The 27,975-nt window shown below is 36.4% G+C and overlaps 1 protein-coding gene across 2 annotated transcripts in view; it reads left to right on the forward strand.

The window, feature by feature from the left end:
* The window catches only part of LOC139124471 (protein disulfide-isomerase A5-like), an 84,544-nt gene extending 56,873 nt beyond the window's left edge, over positions 1–27,671 (forward strand). Inside the window, exons 18-24 of one of the 2 annotated variants that reach the window (XM_070690610.1) lie at positions 3,695–3,881; positions 4,334–4,401; positions 7,599–7,680; positions 16,215–16,227; positions 16,348–16,416; positions 16,680–16,924; positions 26,141–27,671. In XM_070690610.1, coding sequence (XP_070546711.1) covers positions 3,695–3,881; positions 4,334–4,401; positions 7,599–7,680; positions 16,215–16,227; positions 16,348–16,416; positions 16,680–16,924; positions 26,141–26,292 — 816 coding nt within the window. In that variant the 3' untranslated portion in view covers positions 26,293–27,671. Of the gene's footprint in view, positions 1–3,694; positions 3,882–4,333; positions 4,402–7,598; positions 7,681–14,927; positions 15,033–16,214; positions 16,228–16,347; positions 16,417–16,679; positions 16,925–26,140 lie in introns of those variants that run through there. The other variant, XM_070690609.1, reaches the window with a different exon arrangement.
* Positions 27,672–27,975: the final 304 nt, after the last annotated feature.

The following is a 27,975-nucleotide window of genomic DNA, read 5'->3' on the forward strand; positions in this document are numbered from 1 at the left end:
TGTGTTTCATTAATTTTAACCATCTTGACCTGATGGTGAAATATGGACTTGGCAGGAAAAGAGTTAAAGTACCCATTAACAAGTGGGGACTGTATCATTGTCAATGACTTGTTGCAGAATTACAATTCATATTTATCATAAAATTAATTTTTGGGCAGAACGTTTAAGGAAATCAAGATTTTCTTTCCAAAACACACAAACAAAACACAAAGTTTGATCACAGATTGAGCTTTTCTCGGCCGATTTTAACGTTCGCCCCCTCAAAATGAAGCCCATGATCTCTACTTTCGTACCACCCCTAAAAAATAGTGATGAGATTGGAATAAGTCTCGCGGAGAGCCAATCAAAGAGCTATATGTTCGATCTCCTTCGCGGGACATTTGAGGTCACTGCACAACGCTCATCATGGACGCCAAAATCGCCGGTACACGTGAGTTTATAGTTGTGCTGGTTTGCCGTTTATTGTAGTACAAAGGTGAAAATTTCCCAAAATGAAGTTAAAATAATAATCTTCAACACTACAGTTTCATTTTCTCTGATTATTTGGTCTATTTAAGAATTAACACGAAAGTTCGGACTAGACCTGCATCGAACACGTACTTTCAACACAAATGTCACGTGACCTAAAATCCCTACTTTTGTTAGTCCCCAGGGACACAATCCAGGGGGACTTATAGGTTTGGTCGTGTCCATGCGTGTGTGCGTTTGTGCGTGCGTGCGTCCTGTTCACACAGATATCTCAGAGATGCCTGGAGTGATTTCATTCAAACTTGGTACAAAGATTACTTCATATGTCATGCATATGTCATGTCAAGAAATACTGCATCAAATTTCATGAAACTTGGTACAGATGTTAAGGTCACATTGCTTTAACAGTGAAAAAGACATTTATCAGTGTCAAGTTAATCAATTTGTAATTGCATATGTAATGAACTTCCCTAATTAGAGTGATATATCCACAAATACTGCATCAAATTTGATGAAACTTGGTACAGATGTTGATCTCATAGTGTTGTAAATACAATTCAATGACACTTAGCGGTATCATTCAAATTAATTGCTAATTTGCATTTACATAATGAATTTTTGTTTTTAGGGTGAACGTCCAGAAGCACTGCATCAAACTTTATGAAATATGGTACCGGTGATAATCTGTCAGTGTTATGATAGAATGCAAAAACGTTTGGCAGCATCCTGTTGATTAATTACAAATTGACTCATTTAATGACCTTTCGTAATTAGGATGGTGGCCTACATTGATTTTATGTTTTCACCACCATGGAACTCATTCTTGGCCATTAAGGTGGCTGGAAAGGCTATTTTTGTACCAATTCTTTTCCCAGAGTTAATCTCAAGTTTCAAGTGTTAGAATCAAGATATTTTAGTTCAAATTTTCAGGATAACTCCCTTACTTAATACTTTCTCCAAAGAATATAAAAATTGTATATTTGCAGCCTTGATTTTGAAATATGACACCAGTAAATATTAAAATTTAATTTTCCATATATTTTTTACATATATGAATTGAATAATAATTGGATAGTACTTAATATTACCAAATTAGTTATAAATATGTTGACACTATTAATTGTAAGATGTGTAAGGCAGGATTTGTAAATAAAATTTGTTTTTATGATTTTACATGGGTTTACATATCAAAAAATTATTAAAAAATTCTTTCAAATTTCAAAAGTACTTCAATACAGGAAAATTGTGCCGTACAAATCTTATCTGTAACCTTGTTAATAGGCTGTAAAAATTCCATGTCCATATCTCATTTCAAAGGTTGGATTAAATTGGTATAAAATTATGTAGGAAAACTGTTATTCTATCAAAAATGTTGAAAACAAGCCATATTTGCACCCCTCTTTTGAAGTCATAGCCAGTCTTTTTGTTTAATCTTACTTTTGACACCTATTTGACACTCAAAGAATCTAAAAATGCATTTACAATAGAAGTCACTCACTCTGATTGCAAGCACTGCCTTGTCACACTTTCCTGAAAAACAGCAAATAATGACTTTCCCTTTTCAAACATTTATTAAAAACTAGGGGACCTCTACCATAGTTAATACACTAAATACTCCCCAACTTCTTCTTATTTGGTCAGTTTTTCAACAGGCTATAACTCTAGTTTTTTTTTATTCCAGAGAGAATGTTGACGACTTTCATATTTTAATAGTTTTATTGAAGTTTATAAATGACGCTCTAGCCTTTCCAGCCACCTTAAGCCCCATCTGTATCGCAGTATTTTTAATCACAGACCTAATTAATGAAGAGGACTCTATCCTCTCCAAGGACTTGTAATTAAAGTACCCATTAACAAGTGGGGACTGTGTCATCAACGATGACTTGTATTCACTTATGTTGAATTTGCTTACTTGTCTCTCAGGCCTTTGACTGTCCATATTTCGAGCCATTTAACATAACAGCCTCGTCAATTTTGAGAGGCCTTGTACAGTGCTGTGATCATATAATGTATGACCCATCATCTTCTGTGAACACTGCGCTGACATTTGTATGAGGCATTTGTCATTACATATAAATAGCCCTGGATGTAGATGTCCATATCTGTATAGGCTTGTGATAAATACAGAATGCTTGACTGTATATATTAAATATAAGAAATATATGAAATGTCTGTGCATTGAAATCATTGTTCAGACTAGCATTCCTCCAACAAGGAATATCAAGGAAAAGGTACATCCTGAAAAGTACAAAATCCATGACATTGCAGGCATGTCATGCCTCCACTGAAATATACAAACACTGAATTGTTCTGTCGAACAGAATACATCGAGCCTTAAAGCCAAAAAAAACATTGTTTCTGGTCATTACGCGTATCATTTCAGAACCTGCACGTCATGTCTTTTTTGAGGGGTTTCATACTTATCAGTACAACTGTCCTTGATATCTCTGTTTGCATGTTCAAAAATGCTAAAAAGAAAATGGAAGTATTATTCAGTCAGTGATAAAAGACAGCTGTTGCATCAATAGTGCCAAACCAGCATTGTTAGGAATAAAAAAAAGAAAGAAAAAAAGAAAAGCATGTCGCTGCATCACTTATGCTGAATGTCAGGGACCAAAAACAATTTTTTTTGGCCTAACCAGTTCACTAGAATAAAGCCTTGGCAAGTATTTTTGCTATGTAATTTGCATATTGATGTCAGTGGGTGTACACTCATAGCATGATTGGTTTTTGACCTCTCTGTATTTCGAGAAGGTTGGCTAAGTGTTTCCTACAAATATTAAAAGGTAGAATGGCAAAATGGCCAATAGCAAGCACACAAAAAGATCCCAGTGCTCATCTTAATGCCAAGTTATAACTTGTATCAAGAGTACTAGTTTGGTAGTTTCTTTGCAAGTAATTAATATTCTGATAAGATTAAGTCTTGTTTCCAAAGCTGTCTCTGTCAAGTAATTCATGTCTGTAGTTTTGCATGCTGGATGTACATGTAGCTGTCCATTGTACAATCATCATAATTGTTTCAGCATATCATATATTCACCACTGAAGCCAAAATGACAGCAAAAGTATAACTCTGGTGTAACAGTGTTTTTACTGCTGTATATTCAGTTGAAAGGAGCCATATTTCACATCCTTCTTCAACTTTCTCACTCCATTATCTTTAATGTAATTTATTGTCTGCACCATCAAAGAAATCTGACAGTATGTTTCCCTACAATTTTTGTCAGGAAGCAGATTTTGTTGCATTTATGTCGAATCCAAGCAACGCTAACCCAACACCAACACCCAAAGAACAAACTGAAGACTTTTGGGAGAATTTAGAAGGTGGTGAAAATGTACACCATCTCACTGATAGCAACTTTCAAGAATTCATTCAACAACATTGGTCGGTTTTGGTCATGTTCTATGCACCATGTGAGTATAAAACTACAAAATAAATGTCATTAAAATGCAAAGCAAGATAACTACAATGCATTAAAAAATGTGATTTGTTGTGTATTCTTGCAGTGGTGTGCAATGATTTGTTGTGTATTCTTGCAGTGGTGTGCAATGATTTGTTGTGTATTCTTGCAGTGGTATGCAATGATTTGTTGTGTATTCTTGCAGTGGTATGCAATGATTTGTTGTGTATTCTTGAAAAGTTTTGCACATGTCAGATTGATAGGTAGGGAAGATGATATAATGGATATATTTTACAAGATGATATAATGGATATATTTTACAAGCTGAGATCAAAATATTGGATTGACAGCTTGCTTTAAAAGCAACTGAAAACTTTGCAAGTAGAATGTTCAATGTAAATGATTGTTTCATATCACACAATTTTACTCAATGGACTTCAATATTTTTCATGTTTCCATTGATAGGGTGTGGTCACTGCAAAAAAGCTAAACCAGATTATGTTGCTGCAGCAACACAACTTGCAAATGAAGGAGTAAGTATTTCTCACCATCATCAGTATAACAAGTCACCATCATCAGCATTACTACCGGTAGTCACCGTGATCAGAATAATTTATCACCATCGTCAGTATAACTAATCACCGTCAGCAGTATATGTGGACACTGTCATCAGTATAATTGGTCACCATCATCAGTATAACTAGTCACCATTATCAGGATAACTAGTCACCATCATCAGTATAACTAGTCACCATTATCAGGATAACTAGTCACCATTATCAGGATAACTAGTCACCATTACCAGGATAACTAGTCACCATCATCAGTATAACTAGTCACCATCATCAGGATAACTAGTCACCATTATCAGTATAACTTGTCACCATTACCAGGATAACTAGTCACCATCACTAATATAAGTAATCACCGTCATCAGTATAACTTGTCACCGCTACCAGTGTAACTAGTCATCATCATCAGTAGAACAAGGCACCATCATTAGTGTAACTAGTTACCATCACTCTAACTAGCCACCATCATCAGTATAATTAGTCCCCGTCAACAGTGTAACTATTCACCATCATCAGTATAACTAGTCACCATCATAAATATAACCTATCACCATTATCAACATAACTAGTAACCATCATAAGTGGAACAAGTAACCATCATAAGTGGAACAAGTAACCATCATAAGTGGAATTAGTAACCATCATAAGTGGAACTAGTAACCATCATAAGTGGAACTAGTAACCATCATCAATGTAACTAGTCATCATCACCATTATAACTAGACTCCACTATCTGTGTACCTAGTCATTGTCATCAGTGTAACTAGGCCCATCATCAATGTAATAACCTGTCACCACCATCATCTGTGTACCCAATCGCAATCATCTGTGTACCCAATCACCATCATCTGTGTACCCAATCACCATCATCTGTGTACCCAATCACAATCATCTGTGTACCCAATCACCATCATCTGTGTACCCAATCACCCTCATCTGTGTACCCCAATCACCATCATCTGTGTACCCAATCACCATCATCTGTGTACCCCAATCACCATCATCTGTGTACCCAATCACCATCATCTGTGTACCCAATCACCCTCATCTGTGTACCCGAATCACCATCATCTGCGTACCCAATCACCATCATCTGTGTACCTTATCACCATCATCTGTGTACCCAATCACCATCATCTGTGTACCCAATCACCATTATCTGTGTACCCAACCACCATCATCTGTGTACCTTATAACCATCATCTGTGTACCCATTCACCATAATCTGTGTACCCAATCACCATCATCTGTGTACCCAATCACCATCATCTGTGTACTTGATCATCATCATCTGTGTACCCAATCATCATCATCTGTGTACCTAATCACCATCATCTGTGTACCCCAATCACCATCATCTGTGTACCCAATCACCATCATCTGTGTACCTTATCACCATCATCTGTGTACCCATTCACCATAATCTGTGTAACTGATCACCATCATCTTGTACTTGATCATCATCATCTGTGTACCCAATCATCATCATCAGTGTACCTAATCACCATCATCTGTGTACCCAATCACCATCATCTGTGTATTTGATCATCATCATCTGTGTACCAAATCACCATCATCTGTGTACCTAATCACCATCATCTGTGTACCCAATCACCATCATCTGTGTATTTGATCATCATCATCTGTGTACCAAATCACCATCATCTGTGTACCTAATCACCATCATCTGTGTACCTAATCACCATCATCTGTGTACTTGATCATCATCATCTGTGTACCCAATCATCATCATCTGTGTACCTTATCATCATCATCTGTGTACCTTATCATCATCATCTGTGTACCCAATCATCATCATCTGTGTACCCAATCACCATCATCTGTGTACCTAATCACCATCATCTGTGTACCCCAATCACCATCATCTGTGTACCCAATCACCATCATCTGTGTACCCATTGACCATAATCTGTGTAGCCAATCACTATAATCTGTGTACCCAATCATCATCATCTGTGTACCTTATCATCATCATCTGTTGTACCCAATCATCATCATCTGTGTACCCAATCATCATCATCTGTGTACCTGATCATCATCATCTGTGTACCCAATCATCATCATCTGTGTACCCAATCACCACCATCTGTGTACCCAATCACCATCATCTGTGTACCCAATCACCATCATCTGTGTACCCAATCACCATCATCTGTGTACCTTATCACCATCATCTGTGTACCCATTGACCATAATCTGTGTAGCCAATCACTATAATCTGTGTACCCAATCATCATCATCTGTGTACCTTATCATCATCATCTGTGTACCCAATCATCATCATCTGTGTACCCAATCACCATCGTCTGTGTACCCAATCACCATCATCTGTGTACCTTATAACCATCATCTGTGTACCTTATAACCATCATCTGTGTACCCAATCACCATCATCTGTGTACCCAATCACCATCATCTGTGTACCCAATCACCATCATCTGTGTACCGAATCATCATCATCTGTGTATCCAATCATCATCATCTGTGTACCTAATCACCATCATCTGTGTACCCCAATCACCATCATCTGTGTACCCAATCACCATCATCTGTGTACCTTATCACCATCATCTGTGTACCCATTCACCATCATCTGTGTACCCAATCACCATCATCTGTGTACCCAATCACCATCATCTGTGTACCTTATCACCATCATCTGTGTACCCATTCACCATTATCTGTGTACCCAATCATCATCATCTGTGTACTTGATCATCATCATCTGTGTACCCAATCACCATCATCTGTGTACCTTATCACCATCATCTGTGTACCCAATCACCATCATCTGTGTACCTAATCACCATCATCTGTGTACTTGATCATCATCATCTGTGTACCCAATCATCATCATCTGTGTACCTTATCATCATCATCTGTGTACCCAATCATCATCATCTGTGTACCCAATCATCATCATCTGTGTACCTAATCACAATCATCTGTGTTATATAATCACCGTCATCTGTGTAACTAATCACCAACCCAGACCATGTCAGACCAGTGTATCTGGCCACCACCAAGACAGACCATGACACTTAACAGAATTGTATGTTGTGTTATACTCTATCATATCCAAACAGGTTACAATACAGCAGTGATAATTACAAATTTCTATAAATTTTGTCTTTCAGATTGATGCTACCTTTGCTGCAGTTGATGCAACTTCTGAAACTGGTTTGCAGAGTCGTTTTGAAATTACAGGATTTCCAAAATGTAAGTAAAAACAAAGGTCAATGTGAAGTGTGTGCTTCAATGACTAGTTAGCTCACATTTGGTCATACCAATGTGAGTTTATCGTATAAGTTGAAGTCGATGGAGTCTGTATGTATGTATGTGTGTATGTATGTGTATGTATGTACGTACAGTATGTCCGTCGACATCAAAAACATGCAAACCGCTGCACATTTCAGCTTGGTATTTGGTGTGTTGATGCATCCTGGGCTATAGATGGGATTTTGTTCAAATGAAGTCTGCATTGCCAAAATTATGCAAATGAGCTTACCAAATGTGAAAATGGTCAAGAATTAATAATAATAACTCAAGAACTGCTGTTTTGATTGCTTTGAAAATTTGTGTGCAAGTACCTTAGGTGAACCGTATACAGTTTTATGAATATTGTGAAGATATCCTTAATTTTGTATTTTTGCTGAATTTTTTTGTGATTTTTCTCATTTTCAGTAAAAATTCTTCTTCTCTGAAACCGCCGGCCCAATCGCTCTCAAATTTGGGTTGGGTGTTTGCGAGGGTGTTACTCTTGTAATTTGTTGAAATTATGACAAAATTGGGAAAATTACTATTTTGGAGCAATTTTGTCATTTTTGGTCAAAAAATCTCAAAAAGTATTTTCTTTTTAAAAACCCTTGGATAGACAGCTTTTATATTTGGTACACAGACGTACAGAGATGACATTAGTTAGATATGTGGAAATTGTCCTGAAATATACAAATTTGTATTTTTAAGACAATATTGTCATTTTTGGTCAAGAAAACTTGTTCTCAAAATTACTTGTTTGATAGCTTTGTAATTTGGTATAAAAGTCCCGAGGGATGTAATTAGTTCCAGAGACCAGCTCTGGAACTGTTAGTTTTTGCTCACTTTCCTTCTTTCTTTCTTTCTTTCTTCTTTCTTTCTTTCTTTCTTCTTTCTTTCTTTCTTTCTTCTTTCTCTATTTCCGGTATTACTATCATAGAACATGCTATACACAAATTTTACCTTAATTACCCAGAATGCATTGCGACACACGCTTATGACGTCATCGCTCAGCTCGGACGGGTTTTACGGGCATTTCTTGCGTGTTTATTTATTTATTTGTTATTCTCCATTGCTCGACTATCATATTGCGTTCAGCTATTAATAATTCTAGCTTTCTTTCGCTTTGTTTTTTGTTGCTTTTTGATTTTATTTTTCTCTAAATACTCGCCGTACGTGGCGCTATACTGTTTCGCCCGAATGCTCATGAGATAACAATGGCGGCGGATTTCGCTCGCATATAGAGCGAAAAATATGCTTTCCGTAAGTTTACAAGCGCGGCTTGGCACATCGTGTACCTAGGCGAGGTGGGTGTGCTCGAAAACGATGATCAATGCAAAATTTGGATTCAAAATCGGCTGTGATGGCGGAGAAACTGCCCGCCGTATTTCTGAGGAGCCACCAGCGGTTTTTCCTATATCAGTCTGCGAGGCCGTTTAACGCCGGTAACACACAGCCCTGTCACCGCATCGCAAGGGCATGCGTTGGCTGCACGTTAAAGCAGCTCAACTTTCCAAGATCAAACGGTCAGTATCTTGTGAAAACAGCGACATTACAATGAAAATCGTTTTAGTCTGTGCTTTTAATCAAATGACAATGCATGTGGCCTCGGTTTTCAATTTCAACGTCCTAGGTGCGATCATGTATGAAAAAATAGATCCCATGGTCCGATGTTTCCTCTCGTCTGATCATCGTCGTAAACCACGCGCCTCTTTACGGCAACAACTCAGCGCTACCCGTCAAGCGATTGATTTTTGCGTAGGTCAGCGGAGCGAAAATTATTGCTCTGGCTCGCGAGAATGTCGTCTGATATACATTTCCGTGCGTTGTCGCCCCCGTATGTATCTGTTGCGTTTTTACCACACATGTAGTCATTTGTAATCTGTGGACTGCCTCGCTTTTAGTTGTACTATTATGGTGTTTACTGCTAGCAGCCCTATAACTATAGGTACGTGCTTGAATATTAAAATCCAAAGCACTCTTTCATTCTGCACCTATCTTTGTCACACATTCTCTTGTTTCTTCCGCTGCTCTGGTCTCTGGAACTTCGCTTTTGCTTGCAAATGCTTTCTAGTTAGACAAATTTTCTGCTCAAAGTGTTGGGAAACCCCCAAATTTGTATATTTAAGGTAATTTTCTCAGTTTTTACCTTCTCGTGTCTATTTATAGACAGAGAAGGTATTAGAGTTGAAAACCAGTATGCTGCTGTCAAGTACTTCCGTCTGTCAAGACTTCCGTCTGTCAAGATCCGTTGACGTCATGCCATTGTGATGGGTCATATCATAAACTGATGGGGGTGTTATGGCTCAGGTTGAGGTGTGGGAGAACGATTTTGAGCTATGACAAAAATCAAAAGGGACTTAGCGGCATAGCCACAGTGTTAAGCCTTTCTCCAAGGTTTCTTAGTTGACTACAATCTATTACAGACTACTGAGCTGACGTTAGGGGTACTCACTTTGTGTTTGCTCACTCTGTGAGCGCCAGTGTTTGGTACTGAGTTGCGTGGATATCCCCTCATGGCCTCACGTGATCTTGGCCTGTTGCATAATCTGCAGAGATGATCATATGCCTCAGAGTCTGAAAACTGTCATTGTGTAAGCCTGTCGGCATTTTCCTTGCATTTTTTCTAATTTAATTTTGCAAAATATCGGCGAGTACCTCAATATTTCAAGATAACCCTTTCTTCCCAATCGTTTCCTGGAGTTTCAGAGTCATATGAACGAAAATGAGTGAAAGTTTTAGACAGGAAAATCGGACGTCGGCCATGTTCAATGTTTACAGTACAATCAGAAGTTTATGTGGAGGAAATTAACCAACAAACACTATTCATGATGCCCGCCCTCTAGAGGCAGACCCTCCTATATGAAGTACCACATTTGATGCTTGTGGAAAGCTTGACCACACAATGGAGCATTTAAACTTTTAGAAAATGACAAACTGAATAAGAAGGTATTCAGAAAATGTCAAATACTGCGGAAAAATGTGCAAATATTCAATATAAACAGGTTAACTGACTGGTCAGCCATAAAAAACAATGAAAATGTTATGATCAAAAGTTTTTGAGATGCGCACATTTTAACAAATACAGAAATAATTAACATTATAAATATAAGACCAAACTATTTTTTCAGGGATGGGACAGGTTGGAAATGAGGGGTGAGAGACAAAGGCACTCCTATTGCTGCATGTGGATGCAGCCACACCATTTCATTTACAGCATACTTATTCACTGTGTTGTGTTCAAGTTCCATATTGTACTGACTGTCATACTAGGATAACATGAGCAAATCAAATCAAATTAGAAAAGGATCAGTGCTGTTGTGTGGATTTTGCTGAACATGGCTGATTTTAATATTTCGCCCTATATATTTGGTATCCAGCAAAGGCATATTTTGATGTAAAGTCAAAATTAACACTACATTGCTGACATACGTTTCTGCATGAACTTTTCTTTTTAAATTATAGTATATTAGTACTTCAAACAGATTAACAGTTATCGTGATGTCAACCCATAATTTTACATCACAAAGACTGTAATTCTGCCGATTTTTTTTTTTTTCAGTCATTTTATAAATTTTGCACTGAACAAGATGATTTAACAAATTGCAATGTTTGAATTTGTAAACTCAAAAAATAAAAATCCTTTGGTCACAGATTAAATTATTTTTTAAAAAGAAATTTACTCTTAAACACTTTTAGCATATATTCTTTACACGGTCATGTATTTCAAGGAAAATATGCCTATTAAAAACAGTAATTTCTTCACTTTCAATTTTTTTTCAATACTATGACAATTATCAGCCATGAGGTTATACAAACACAAGACCAGATAAGCGTTTTTCATCATTTTCACAGGACTCTTTGGAAAATCCATTAAAAACAGTTAAAAGTAACTTAAAATGATCACTTGGTATACATTTAATTTACAGATGCCAGGTTGTGTATTTCACATGCACTCAGGTCAGTAAGGAAGTGCGTCATTACTATTTTGACTGTGAATTCTTATTTCTGAATTATTTAACTTTTTCCCACATTGAACTATCTTTAGGCAGTTTATACTGTAGCTTAGAATTTTTTGATTGATGTATTTAATCATCTTTTGGGTTCTTTGGGTCCATATCCCACCTCATGCCCTTACATCATCAACTATTTACCACAACTCCATGCCAACAACCAATTACCTGACCTGGCCACACATTAGAGAAGGTACAGCGTCATTGACGGTATTTTTGAACTTACATGACCTACACCAACCCAGGATATGTTGTGAGACAGTTTTGAAGGCTGTGAACATAATTTTGTCATATTTGGTATCAATTTGTTGGAAATTTTGATCCAGAAAACAAAGCTGAGGTGAATTTTTTCATTGCGGACCAATTTTTGCAACTTTTCAATGTAAGACATACAAGAACTGATGAAAAATTTGGATCCAGGATAATTCCAGATGTTGTAATCACCGCCCACAGTGGAAGGCATTTCACTATCTGTAACTAACGTAAGTGCTGTTTATATTAGAATGATAACACTCATCGCATTAAGGTAGGTTGCGGCTAACAGTGACTTTAATCAGAATTTTTCTGAAACTTTCAGGAGATGTCTGGGATGAGATGAAATGTTAAAAAATAAGAAAAAAAGATGGGGTCCCCATGCAAATTTTGGAGATATGGCGCCCTTTATGTTGTCCCGCCGAAAACATTTAGCTGAAATTGGTTAAAATGTTGTATTATTCGATTAACTAGTGTTATTGAATAATAAAACTGAAATATATTAAAAACAATTTGACAGATTTTATACAACACAAGTCCCTGTATTGTAATATATTAGTTTTGTGATCTACTTTTGAAAATATCAGAAAATATAGCAACGTTTCCATGAATAGTGCTTTTATAAAAAGAGCAAAGTTTGGCCAAATTTTGATATTTTCATTACAAATGTCATGATCTGAAATCTACGTTTTCTTTAAACTCTCGTAAATTAAGCCCAACAATATATATATTTCGAATCAAACGAAAAAAATGGGGGTCACCCCACAATTTTTTAAGATATGAGCATTTTTTATACAAAAAATGCTACACTGAAGCGCCCTCTAGCGACAGATCCCTGTTTAGTTTGATATATTCGGAACTTTTTTAATAGGTATTAAATAAAGTTTAGTTCACTTAAATACTGCAAATAATCCCACATTTGTCACACTTAAAACGGGCCTGTTACACAAAGTTTGCTATCTTGGTGTGAACTGTTTTGACAAACCAGATTTGAAAGTCGCACCTCAAAGTAATTGTATGCTATATCGCGACAAAAAGACCACTTCCGGAAAGAACGCTCGTGGAAAGAACGTTCCAACGCGTCCGCAGATACAATGCGCAGTACGAAAATTTGCATTACCCGCATTGCGGACGAATTTTTGCAACTTTTCTATGTAAGACATACAAGAACTGATGAGAAATTTGGATCCAGGATAATTCCAGATGTTGTAATCACAGCCCACAGTGGAAGGCATTTCACTATCTGTAACTAACTTAAGTGCTGTTTACATTAGAATGATAACACTCATGGCATTAATTAAAAAATCCCCAAGGTTGTAAATATATTTCCTGTCATCTGGCGTTATGTAATACCAAGGGATGGAACATTTGATATTCAGGAGGGGGTAGGGTCTAGAAGATTGATGAGGTAGCATTACTTTTTAGCTACTATAGACTATAGTCTATAGAAGCTATTGGGATGGGTATCCGTCCGGCGTCCGTCGTCAGTCTGTATGTATGTATGTATGTATGTATGTATGTATGTATGTATGTATGTATGTATGTATGTCCGTTTGTGAGGCGTCCGTCCACTCAAATATCTTGAGAACCGCAGTACTTACTGATTTGATATTTGTTGTGTAGATGAAAAATATGATTTTGAGAAACTATTTTTTTTAATTTTTTGATATTGTTGAAAATAGGCAAATTAATGCCAAAAAAGGTGTTTTTGGTAAAAAATCTTCTTCATAACCGCTGGTCAGACAGCTTTGTTATTTGGTATACAGGTCCCTAGGGGTAACCTAACTTAGATTTGTTCAAATTGTGATGAAATATGCAAATGTGTATTTTAAAGGAATTTTTTTTGTCATTTTTGGTCAAAATTTGACTTACATTGTATGTAATTCTTGTACTGTATAAACCCTATCAATTCACCCAGAAAAAAATAATTAATATGATTTTAAATAATTGAATTAATTAGGAAATCATCAAAGCCAAAATAATTTTAGTGTGGAATTATCAGAAAGTTCAACTTTTTTTGACAGTTCATAGTGAAATGCTTACCATCTTGGAGGATTAAAACATGTAAAGGCAACTTTCCTGAATCCCAACTTTGACATATTCTGAACCGTCATTTATTGTGCCCTGTATGTTATCTAAAAGAAATTGCTCAAAATAGTCAATAGAGATAGAGATAGAGAAAGTTCTAATTTCCATTTATGGTTGACTTGGTAAGGATAAAATAAAATTACTTTTTGAGGTAAAAAAATAGAGTGGTCAATTAAAAGAGTGGTCAAAGTGATAGGGTTTTTATGGTAAAGCTGGGCTGTAAGATTCCTGATGTGCTATTTATAGCAATTATGCAATCTGTGTAAACAGTGCAATGAAAGTTACATGATTCCTTATAATGCTTTTGATGACCTTGAACTTCTTAAGTTTCAAACATTTGTCTCTTCAGTGTGCTTTCCTCTGAGTATGTACAGTCTCAACTTATTCAACAGAACTCACTTACAATGTTAATCAAAGATATCCACCTTCTTCATCAATACATGTGTCACAAAAGGTTATTCTCTACATAACACAGCAGAGCTCTGTCAACTGTTGAGTTGCTTGTTCTTTTAAAACCGCTGGTTAGACAGCTTTAATATTTGGTTTACAAGTCTCTAGGATGACCTAAGTGAGATAATTTCATACAGTCAGGAAATACTTAATTTTGTATCCATGTCTATAGTAGCTTCAGGGACTTTGGCCCTATGTTTTATCAGATCCCTTGTACATTTTTCTACCCACTCCCACCTTTTCTTTTTATCAAACCTTCTCTGTCTATTTTTTGTTGTTGACTTTTGCTTATGTATTTAGGATCTGCTTGTCCCATTGCTATAGAAGTTGATATGCATGTTCCTAAAGATGACCTCCAGTACCTAAGTTGGAGACCTTATTTGCTTTTGTCATTCTTGTTTTTCCTGGTTTAAATATTTCTCGAATGGACCAATTCAAATCGAATGTGAGCACACTGTCCTTGAGGGTATTTTTTTACTGAGTGTACTAAGAAAGTAAACATAAAATTAAAGCTGCAAGCAGTGATGGTGGGGCCCAAGTGGTTGCCATGGTTGTAAGTACTTGCATTGATGATACTGTGTGCACAATTTGAGCTTTAAATGCTTTTTAGTTCATGTAAAGAAGACTTTTGAATACCATCTCATGGTTATTGTTGGTTTAGAGCTCCCATTTGCCATACATATATGGCAACTGGGAGGTTATAAGGTGTAAAAATGTTTGTATGTAATATGTCTGCCTGTCTGTATGTATATGTATGTATCCACGTATGTTATGTATGGATGTCTATCTCTCCATATCAAAAACTCACAAACTGTGTTAAGCTTTATTTTTGGTATAATGATGACAAATGAACCTGTCAGTTTTACCAATATGCAAATGACTAGGAAAAATGTTAAAATGGTCAAAAATGTAGAACTCAGGAACTACTCATCTTATCATTGTCGTACTGTTAGGTTATTTAGGCCACACTGATTTAGCTATATCGGTTTTATGCCAATATTTGCTGTTTTCTATTTTTAATGGATTTTTTCCATATTTTTGTCAAAAAAAAAATCTTATTCTCTGAAACCTAGGGGTTACCTGAAGATGACAAGATATGTTATTCATAGAAATGATGCAGTTCTTAAAGCTTGATGGGAAAAATGGGATTTTCACTGAATTTGACCATTGACCACACTAATGTAGATGGACACATTGATTTTATTATTGGCATTACGTACACAGCAAGGTTTCAGTTTTTTTTTTATTACATTTCCCTTCAATACCTGATGAAAGATTTTGACTGCATTCATTATTGGTCCTATTTCATTGTTCCCTCTAAAATTACTGATTTAAAGTACTATAGTTTAGGATTTCAGTTGTGTCAAGGTTCTTTGATCTGTCAATCACATCATATAATTTGCTATAATTGCTTAAAAGTCACGTTTTCCAAAGAGACAAATAGCTTTGAACACTTTCTGTTTCTTTCAGTTTCATGAGTTGTGTATATTTGCTAAAAATTTGATTGACAAGAAAAAAATTATTTGATATTTTCAAACCATAAATCTTTAAATTTAGTTACTTCTGTCATGATTATGTGTTCATGTCCAATATTATCCAATTTCTTACTTTTCTGATAAAACTTATCATTTTTGTCTTTGTTTGCAAACTTGGTGACCTGACCTGACCCGACCTGAACTGACATTCTGGATACAGTTAAATATTTCAAGTAAGTTGACAAATATTGTCTTTGTATGGAAATCACATTATTTCTGTTAAAGTTTTGATTATTTTTTACAAATCATCCATGTTTGACTCACAATCAGTTTGTCTTTCTTTCTCTCCTTAGAAATGGACAATTTGAATTTGATTACATGATGAAACGTGACAAGGAATCCTTCATTGGCTTTATGATGGAGTAAGTTTAGTTGCCTTTTGCATAATGTATGTTTATCATTAACACTGACCAAAGTACTTGGGTGTTTGCCTAGGATAATTGCAAGATGGCAAGGGAAATTAATAGGGGCTTATCAAAGTTGGTCTCCGGTACAAATTGGCGTCCACAATAAAGCAATAATGTCAATGTTTCTACTCTTTCATATGTGGTTGAATTCATTAAGACAAAGTCAACAATGAAGAAATGTTGGTCTCTCTAAGATGTATGATTAAATTGTCTTTCAGACCAAAGCCAGCACCAACACCGCCACCAGAACCTAAATGGAGTGACACAGAGAGTGCTATCAATCATCTATCATCAGAGAATTTTGACAGTTTTATCAAAAGTAATGACCATGTACTTGTCATGTTTTATGCACCATGGTGTGGTCATTGTAAAGCTGCTAAACCAAGCTACCAAGATGCGGCTGATGTTTTCAAAGATGATGCATCGAGACATCTAGCAGCCATTGATTGTACAGCTAGTACAGGTTAGTTATCAACCCGTATTGATTGTACAGCTAGTACAGGTTAGTTATCAACCCATATTGATTGCACAGCTAGTACAGGTTAGTTATCAACCCATATTGATTGTACAGCTAGTACAGGTTAGTTATCAACCCGTATTGATTGTATAGCTAATACAGGTTAGTTATAAATCTGTATTTATTGTACAGCTAGTACAGGTTAGTTATAAACCCGTATTGTTGTACAGCTAGTACAGGTTAGTTATCAACCCGTATTGATTGTACAGCTAGTACAGGTTAGTTATCAACCCGTATTGATTGTACAGCTAGTACAGGTTAGTTATCAACCCGTATTGATTGTACAGCTAGTACAGATTAGTTATCAACCGTATTGATTGTACAGCTAGTACAGGTTAGTTATCAACAGATATTGATTGTACAGCTAGTACAGGTTAGTTATCAACCCGTATTGATTGTACAGCTAGTACAGGTTAGTTATAAACCTGTATTGATTGTACAGCTAGTACAGGTTAGTTATCAACCCGTATTGATTGTACAGCTAGTACAGGTTAGTTATCAACCGTATTGATTGTACAGCTAGTACAGGTTAGTTATCAACCGTATTGATTGTACAGCTAGTACAGGATAGTTATCAACAGATATTGATTGTACAGCTAGTACAGGTTACTTATCAACCCCTATTGATTGTACTGCTAGTACAGCTAGCCACAGGTTAGTTATAACCCGTATTGATTGTACAGCTAGTAAAGTTAGTTATCAACCTGTATTGATTATACAGCTTGTACAGGTTATATAGTTATCAACCTGTATCTATTGTACAGCTAGTAAGGTTAGTTATCAACCCGTATTGATTGTACAGCTAGTACAGGTTAGTTATCAACCCATATTGATTGTACAGCTGGTAAAGTTAGTTATCAACCCATATTGATTGTACAGCTAGTAAAGTTAGTTATCAACCCATATTGATTGTACAGCTAGTACAGGTTAGTTATAAACCCATATTGATTGTACAGCTAGTACAGGTTAGGTATAAACCCGTATTGATTGTACAGCTAGTACAGCTAGTACAGGTTAGTTATAAACCTGTATTGATTGTACAGCTAGTAAAGTTAGTTATCAACCTGTATTGATTGTACAGCTAGTACAGGTTATATAGTTATCAACCTGTATCTATTGTACAGCTAGTAAGGTTAGTTATCAACCCGTATTGATTGTACAGCTAGTACAGGTAACTTATCAACCCATATTGATTGTACAGCTGGTAAAGTTAGTTATCAACCCATATTGATTGTACAGCTGGTAAAGTTAGTTATCAACCCATATTGATTGTACAGCTAGTAAAGTTAGTTATCAACCCATATTGATTGTACAGCTAGTACAGGTTAGTCATCTACCCGTATTGATTGTACAGCTAGTACAGGTTAGTTATCAACCCGTATTGATTGTACAGCTAGTACAGGTTAGTTATCAACCAATATTGATTGTACAGCTAGTACAGGTTAGTTATCAACCCGTATTGATTGTACAGCTAGTACAGGTTAGTTATCAACCTGTATCTATTGTACTGCTAGTAAAGTTAGTTATCAACCCGTATTGATTGTACAGCTTTTACAGGTTAGTTATATACCCGTATTGATTGTACAGCTAGTACAGGTAAGTTATCAACCCGTATTGATTGTACAGCTAGTAAGGTTAGTTATAAACCCATATTGATTGTACAGCTAGTACAGGTTAGTTATCAACACGTATTGATTGTACAGCTAGTAAGGTTAGTTATAAACCCATATTGATTGTACAGCTAGTACAGGTTAGGTATAAACCCGTATTGATTGTACAGCTAGTAAGGTTAGTTATAAACCCATATTGATTGTACAGCTAGTACAGGTTAGGTATAAACCCGTATTGATTGTACAGCTAGTACAGCTAGTACAGGTTAGTTATCAACCCGTATTGATTGTACAGCTAGTACAGGTTGGTTATAAAGCCATATTGATTGTACAGCTAGTACAGCTAGCTACAGGCTAGTTATCAACCCATATTGATTGTACAGCAGTACAGGTTAGTTATCAACCCATATTGATTGTACAGCTAGTACAGGTTAGGTATAAACCCGTATTGATTGTACAGCTAGTACATGTTAGTTATCAACCCGTATTGATTGTACAGCTAGTACAGGTAAGTTATCAACCCGTATTGATTGTACAGCTAGTAAGGTTAGTTATATACCCATATTGATTGTACCTGTAGCTAGTACAGGTTAGTTATCAACCCATATCTATTGTACAGCTAGTAAAGTTAGTTATCAACCCGTATTGATTGTACTGCTAGTACAGCTAGTACAGGTTAGTTATAAACCCATATTGATTGTACAGCTAGTACAGGTTAGTTATCAACCCGTATTGATTGTACAGCTAGTACAGGTTAGTTAATCAACCCATATTGATTGTACAGCTAGCACAGGTTAGGTATAAACCTGTATTGATTGTACAGCTAGTACAGGTTAGTTATAAACCCATATTGATTGTACAGCTAGTACAGGTTAGTTATCAACCCGTATTGATTGTACAGCTAGTACAGGTTGGTTATAAAGCCATATTGATTGTACAGCTAGTACAGCTAGCTACAGGCTATTATCAACCCGTATTGATTGTACAGCTAGCTACATGTTAGTTATCAACCCGTATTGATTGTACAGCTAGTACAGGTTAGTTATAAACCTGTATTGATTGTACAGCTAGTACAGGTTAGTTATCAACCCGTATTGATTGTACAGCTAGTACAGGTTAGTTATCAACCCGTATTGATTGTACAGCTAGTACAGGTTAGTTATCAACCCGTATTGATTGTACAGCTAGTACAGGATAGTTATCAACAGATATTGATTGTACAGCTAGTACAGGTTACTTATCAACCCCTATTGATTGTACTGCTAGTACAGCTAGCCACAGGTTAGTTATAAACCCGTATTGATTGTACAGCTAGTAAAGTTAGTTATCAACCTGTATTGATTATACAGCTTGTACAGGTTATATAGTTATCAACCTGTATCTATTGTACAGCTAGTAAGGTTAGTTATCAACCCGTATTGATTGTACAGCTAGTACAGGTTAGTTATCAACCCATATTGATTGTACAGCTGGTAAAGTTAGTTATCAACCCATATTGATTGTACAGCTAGTAAAGTTAGTTATCAACCCATATTGATTGTACAGCTAGTACAGGTTAGTTATAAACCCATATTGATTGTACAGCTAGTACAGGTTAGGTATAAACCCGTATTGATTGTACAGCTAGTACAGCTAGTACAGGTTAGTTATAAACCTGTATTGATTGTACAGCTAGTAAAGTTAGTTATCAACCTGTATTGATTGTACAGCTAGTACAGGTTATATAGTTATCAACCTGTATCTATTGTACAGCTAGTAAGGTTAGTTATCAACCCGTATTGATTGTACAGCTAGTACAGGTAACTTATCAACCCATATTGATTGTACAGCTGGTAAAGTTAGTTATCAACCCATATTGATTGTACAGCTGGTAAAGTTAGTTATCAACCCATATTGATTGTACAGCTAGTAAAGTTAGTTATCAACCCATATTGATTGTACAGCTAGTACAGGTTAGTCATCTACCCGTATTGATTGTACAGCTAGTACAGGTTAGTTATCAACCCGTATTGATTGTACAGCTAGTCAGGTTAGTTATCAACCAATATTGATTGTACAGCTAGTACAGGTTAGTTATCAACCCGTATTGATTGTACAGCTAGTACAGGTTAGTTATCAACCTGTATCTATTGTACTGCTAGTAAAGTTAGTTATCAACCCGTATTGATTGTACAGCTTTTACAGGTTAGTTATATACCCGTATTGATTGTACAGCTAGTACAGGTAAGTTATCAACCGTATTGATTGTACAGCTAGTAAGGTTAGTTATAAACCCATATTGATTGTACAGCTAGTACAGGTTAGTTATAACACGTATTGATTGTACAGCTAGTAAGGTTAGTTATAAACCCATATTGATTGTACAGCTAGTACAGGTTAGGTATAAACCCGTATTGATTGTACAGCTAGTAAGGTTAGTTATAAACCCATATTGATTGTACAGCTAGTACAGGTTAGGTATAAACCCGTATTGATTGTACAGCTAGTACAGCTAGTACAGGTTAGTTATCAACCCGTATTGATTGTACAGCTAGTACAGGTTGGTTATAAAGCCATATTGATTGTACAGCTAGTACAGCTAGCTACAGGCTAGTTATCAACCCATATTGATTGTACAGCTAGTACAGGTTAGTTATCAACCCATATTGATTGTACAGCTAGTACAGGTTAGGTATAAACCGTATTGATTGTACAGCTAGTACATGTTAGTTATCAACCCGTATGATTGTACAGCTAGTACAGGTAAGTTATCAACCCGTATTGATTGTACAGCTAGTAAGGTTAGTTATATACCCATATTGATTGTACCTGTAGCTAGTACAGGTTAGTTATCAACCCATATCTATTGTACAGCTAGTAAAGTTAGTTATCAACCCGTATTGATTGTACTGCTAGTACAGCTAGTACAGGTTAGTTATAAACCCATATTGATTGTACAGCTAGTACAGGTTAGTTATCAACCCGTATTGATTGTACAGCTAGTACAGGTTAGTTAATCAACCCATATTGATTGTACAGCTAGCACAGGTTAGGTATAAACCTGTATTGATGTACAGCTAGTACAGGTTAGTTATAAACCCATATTGATTGTACAGCTAGTACAGGTTAGTTATCAACCCGTATTGATTGTACAGCTAGTACAGGTTGGTTATAAAGCCATATTGATTGTACAGCTAGTACAGCTAGCTACAGGCTAGTTATCAACCCGTATTGATTGTACAGCTAGCTACATGTTAGTTATCAACCCGTATTGATTGTACAGCTAGTACAGGTAAGTTATCAACCCGTATTGATTGTACAGCTAGTAAGGTTAGTTATATACCCATATTTGATTGTACCTGTAGCTAGTACAGGTTAGTTATCAACCCATGTCTATTGTACAGCTAGTAAAGGTTAGTTATCAACCCATATTGATTGCACAGCTAGTACAGGTTAGTTATCAACCCATATTGATTGTACAGCTAGTACAGGTTAGTTATCAACCCGTATTGATTGTACAGCTAATACAGGTTGGTTATAAAGCCATATTGATTGTACAGCTACTACTGGTTAGTTATATACCCATATTGATTGTACAGCTAGTACAGGTGATGACATCAATCTATATTGAGCTGAACTGTGTTGTTTCATAGCCTACTCTTGCTGAACTGTGTTGTTTCATAGCCTACTGTTTGCTGAACTGTGTTGTTTCATAGCCTACTCTTTGCTGAACTGTGTTGTTTCATAGCCTACTCTTTGCTGAACTGTGTTGTTTCATAGCCTACTCTTTGCTGAACTGTGTTGTTTCATAGCCTATTCTTTGCTGAACTGTGTTGTTTCATAGCCTACTCTTTGCTGAACTGTGTTGTTTCATAGCCTACTCTTTGCTGAACTGTGTTGTTTCATAGCCTACTCTTTGCTGAACTGTGTTGTTTCATAGCCTACTCTTTGCTGAACTGTGTTGTTTCATAGCCTACTCTTTGCTGAACTGTGTTGTTTCATAGCCTACTCTTTGCTGAACTGTGTTGTTTCATAGCCTACTCTTTGCTGAACTGTGTTGTTTCATAGCCTACTCTTTGCTGACTGTGTTGTTTCATAGCCTACTGTTTGCTGAACTGTGTTGTTTCATAGCCTATTCTTTGCTGAACTGTGTTGTTTCATAGCCTACTGTTTGCTGAACTGTGTTTTTTCATAGCCTACTCTTTGCTGAACTGTGTTGTTTCATAGCCTATTCTTTGCTGAACTGTGTTGTTTCATAGCCTACTGTTTGCTGAACTGTGTTGTTTCATAGCTTACTCTTTGCTGAACTGTGTTGTTTCATAGCTTACTCTTTGCTGAACTGTGTTGTTTCATAGCCTACTGTTTGCTGAACTGTGTTGTTTCATAGCCTACTGTTTGCTGAACTGTGTTGTTTCATAGCCTACTCTTTGCTGAACTGTGTTGTTTCATAGCCTACTCTTTGCTGAACTGTGTTGTTTCATAGCCTACTCTTTGCTGAACTGTGTTGTTTCATAGCCTACTGTTTGCTGAACTGTGTTGTTTCATAGCCTACTCTTTGCTGAACTGTGTTGTTTCATAGCCTACTCAGCCTACTCTTTGCTGAACTGTGTTGTTTCATAGCCTACTCTTTGCTGAACTGTGTTGTTTCATAGCCTACTTTTGCTGAACTGTGTTGTTTCATAGCCTACTCTTTGCTGAACTGTGTTGTTTCATAGCCTACTCTTTGCTGAACTGTGTTGTTTCATAGCCTACTCTTTGCTGAACTGTGTTGTTTCATAGCCTACTCTTTGCTGAACTGTGTTGTTTCATAGCCTACTCTTTGCTGAACTGTGTTGTTTCATAGCCTACTCTTTGCTGAACTGTGTTGTTTCATAGCCTACTCTTTGCTGAACTGTGTTGTTTCATAGCCTATTCTTTGCTGAACTGTGTTGTTTCATAGCCTACTCTTTGCTGAACTGTGTTGTTTCATAGCCTACTCTTTGCTGAACTGTGTTGTTTCATAGCCTATTCTTTGCTGAACTGTGTTGTTTCATAGCCTACTGTTTGCTGAACTGTGTTGTTTCATAGCTTACTCTTTGCTGAACTGTGTTGTTTCATAGCCTACTCTTTGCTGAACTGTGTTGTTTCATAGCCTACTCTTTGCTGAACTGTGTTGTTTCATAGCCTACTCTTTGCTGAACTGTGTTGTTTCATAGCCTACTCTTTGCTGAACTGTGTTGTTTCATAGCCTACTGTTTGCTGAACTGTGTGTTCATAGCCTACTCTTTGCTGAACTGTGTGTTTCATAGCCTATTCTTTGCTGAAATGTGTTGTTTCATAGCCTACTGTTTGCTGAACTGTGTTGTTTCATAGCATACTCTTTGCTGAACTGTGTTGTTTCATAGCCTACTCTTTGCTGAACTTCATAGCCTACTGTTTGCTGAACTGTGTTGTTTCATAGCCTACTGTTTGCTGAACTGTGTTGTTTCATAGCCTACTCTTTGCTGAACTGTGTTGTTTCATAGCCTACTGTTTGCTGAACTGTGTTGTTTCATAGCCTACTCTTTGCTGAACTGTGTTGTTTCATAGCCTACTGTTTGCTGAACTGTGTTGTTTCATAGCCTACTCTTTGCTGAACTGTGTTGTTTCATAGCCTACTCTTTGCTGAACTGTGTTGTTCATAGCCTACTCTTTGCTGAACTGTGTTGTTTCATAGCCTACTCTTTGCTGAACTGTGTTGTTTCATAGCCTACTCTTTGCTGAACTGTGTTGTTTCATAGCCTACTCTTTGCTGAACTGTGTTGTTTCATAGCCTACTCTTTGCTGAACTGTGTTGTTTCATAGCCTACTCTTTGCTGAACTGTGTTGTTTCATAGCCTACTCTTTGCTGAACTGTGTTGTTTCATAGCCTACTCTTTGCTGAACTGTGTTGTTTCATAGCCTACTCTTTGCTGAACTGTGTTGTTTCATAGCCTACTCTTTGCTGAACTGTGTTGTTTCATAGCCTACTCTTTGCTGAACTGTGTTGTTTCATAGCCTACTCTTTGCTGAACTGTGTTGTTTCATAGCCTACTCTTTGCTGAACTGTGTTGTTTCATAGCCTACTCTTTGCTGAACTGTGTTGTTTCATAGCCTACTCTTTGCTGAACTGTGTTGTTTCATAGCCTACTCTTTGCTGAACTGTGTTGTTTCATAGCCTACTCTTTGCTGAACTGTGTTGTTTCATAGCCTACTCTTTGCTGAACTGTGTTGTTTCATAGCCTACTCTTTGCTGAACTGTGTTGTTTCATAGCCTACTCTTTGCTTAAAAGTGTTGTTTCATAGCCTACTCTTTGCTGAACTGTGTTGTTTCATAGCCTACTCTTTGCTGAACTGTGTTGTTTCATAGCCTACTCTTTGCTGAACTGTGTTGTTTCATAGCCTACTCTTTGCTGAACTGTGTTGTTTCATAGCCTACTCTTTGCTGAACTGTGTTGTTTCATAGCCTACTGTTTGCTGAACTGTGTTGTTTCATAGCCTACTCTTTGCTGAACTGTGTTGTTTCATAGCCTACTCTTTGCTGAACTGTGTTGTTTCATAGCCTACTCTTTGCTGAACTGTGTTGTTTCATAGCCTACTGTTTGCTGAACTGTGTTGTTTCATAGCCTACTCTTTGCTGAACTGTGTTGTTTCATAGCCTACTCTTTGCTGAACTGTGTTGTTTCATAGCCTACTCTTTGCTGAACTGTGTTGTTTCATAGCCTACTCTTTGCTGAACTGTGTTGTTTCATAGCCTACTCTTTGCTGAACTGTGTTGTTTCATAGCCTACTCTTTGCTGAACTGTGTTGTTTCATAGCCTACTCTTTGCTGAACTGTGTTGTTTCATAGCCTACTCTTTGCTGAACTGTGTTGTTTCATAGCCTACTGTTTGCTGAACTGTGTTGTTTCATAGCCTACTCTTTGCTGAACTGTGTTGTTTCATAGCCTACTCTTTGCTGAACTGTGTTGTTTCATAGCCTACTCTTTGCTGAACTGTGTTGTTTCATAGCCTACTCTTTGCTGAACTGTGTTGTTTCATAGCCTACTCTTTGCTGAACTGTGTTGTTTCATAGCCTACTGTTTGCTGAACTGTGTTGTTTCATAGCCTACTCTTTGCTGAACTGTGTTGTTTCATAGCCTACTCTTTGCTGAACTGTGTTGTTTCATAGCCTACTCTTTGCTGAACTGTGTTGTTTCATAGCTATTCTTTGCTGAACTGTGTTGTTTCATAGCCTACTCTTTGCTGAACTGTGTTGTTTCATAGCCTACTCTTTGCTGAACTGTGTTGTTTCATAGCCTACTCTTTGCTGAACTGTGTTGTTTCATAGCCTACTCTTTGCTGAACTGTGTTGTTTCATAGCCTATTCTTTGCTGAACTGTGTTGTTTCATAGCCTACTCTTCCTTCTAAACTTTTTATCTACCGTAGTTCTACTGTGTGCTTCCTGGATTTTAATACATTAATTTTGAATTGTCATATTTGTAATTGATGTATATATGTTTGTCACTGCCACAATTCTACTTGATTAAATTGGGATATAAGATTGATTGATGGATTGATTTTTATTCTATCACAGATATCTGTACGGCAAATCAAGTGCGAGGCTATCCAACATTCAAACTTTTTTCCAAAGGAAAATTTAACAAAGAGTATTCTGGAGGAAGAAGTTTGGCTGATTTTACAGACTTTATGGAGTCACTGAAATCATCCAGTCATGAAGAACTATGAAATGTGTTGCATCAACTTTTTATGTTTTCTTTCCAATTTAACAGCAGCAAATCTTGTCTGTATTTATAAGTGGCTGAATGGTTGCTAAGAAACCAATATGATAGCTCATTCCTAATAGTGACAATATGTTTTTTGACTACTACTTCTTGTTTAGATCTCAGATGTCTGTCGATAAAAATGGCTATGATTTTAGACAAGATGTATTCTGAAGATAATTGTATGTAAAACAAATGAGAATAAGCCTCTGTTATCTTACACCTCACAAACAGTGCCCTGCATTGCAATGTTATCGATGTTCACTAAATGGTGCATTTGTTTGTATGTTTGTTGTTTGTTTTTCATGACACTGATTACCAGCAGATTCTACAAAAGCTGTTGTAACCATGACAATAAAATAGCTGTAAGGGACATGCCACATCTATGTCATCAGGGACTCTGCACACAGGAAGAAACTTTGATTTTTGCAAAGGGGAGTGTTTTGAAAGCCTTTGATCAATTTGTCCTGAGCAATAGTTTACTAAACTGGCGTGTCTTCCATACTTCAAAAGCAAGTTTGAAGTCGGACCAATCAATTAAACAGATACCCTCCATTTTGTGTTCACATTTCATTTTGAAATTGATGTACTAGGTTCTGTTTTACAACTTTCTGAAAAATTTTACAAAGCAGAATAATGTCTGTAGATGCTGATGCATAGAGGGCGCTCTCCATGTACCATTTATCCACGAAACATACATTAATGTATTGAGCTACTGTAAGATGAAAACACTGATCACCTAGAGAAAATGAAGGTGTGAAATCATTACATTTAACTTTGTGATGTTTTATTTTTCAATTCATTGCATCATTAATGGTTTTGGAATCAGATGAAATGAGAATTTCAAATTTCTCTATTAATTACGGCATTGAAGCACAGTAAATAATTTGTATTGTAATGAAGTATTGAACATTGTCAGCATACTAACATTGTAAATCAAGGAAAACAATCTGTTGTACTTGTTTATTTTCAGTGGCTGACCATTGGTCTTAGATTAATTTCATTTGGTTGATTGATTTTTTATTTAGAAGTCTGAATGAAGAATCTTGTTGAAGTCATTTGTAAAGATCTTTATGATTTGTTTGAATCAACATTGGTTGGTTGTAATGACACATGTTGATGATTTCTTAACACCAGCATAATCAGCTTTCTTTTGTGAGTTATTGTAAACTTTCCATTTTGTGATAGTTTTACAACAATTGTCCATCAAAGAGTGAGTATTCAATCTGCACATCAGACAAAACATCATAGATTTAAATTTGTATAAAGTTGTTTTCAAAACAAAATTAGGAAAATTAATTTTTATTTGTAGTGAAATAAATACAGATGAAATTTGTTGCAAAATTGTTTAATTTGTAAAGTACCGGTATGTTTGAGGTATTGATGTGTGTTGTTGATGTGTGTTGTTGATGTGTGTTATTGATGTGTGTTATTGATGTTTCATGGAATTCAAAATTTGAAGGAAAACCTCGTGAAGGACTTATCAAGCAAAAAAGAGACACCATGCACTTCACGTCACAAAATTTTCACAAACAAACCAAAATATAGACAACCAGATAGAGGGTTGTAAAATGTCTAAATTTTAATAACACAAAAGAATTGTTGATCAAAGATTTGTTCACTGATGATTTCAAAAACAACAGCGTTG

Source organism: Ptychodera flava (genome assembly GCF_041260155.1).
Source record: "Ptychodera flava strain L36383 chromosome 23 unlocalized genomic scaffold, AS_Pfla_20210202 Scaffold_24__1_contigs__length_23054250_pilon, whole genome shotgun sequence".
Taxonomy (NCBI): domain Eukaryota; kingdom Metazoa; phylum Hemichordata; class Enteropneusta; family Ptychoderidae; genus Ptychodera; species Ptychodera flava.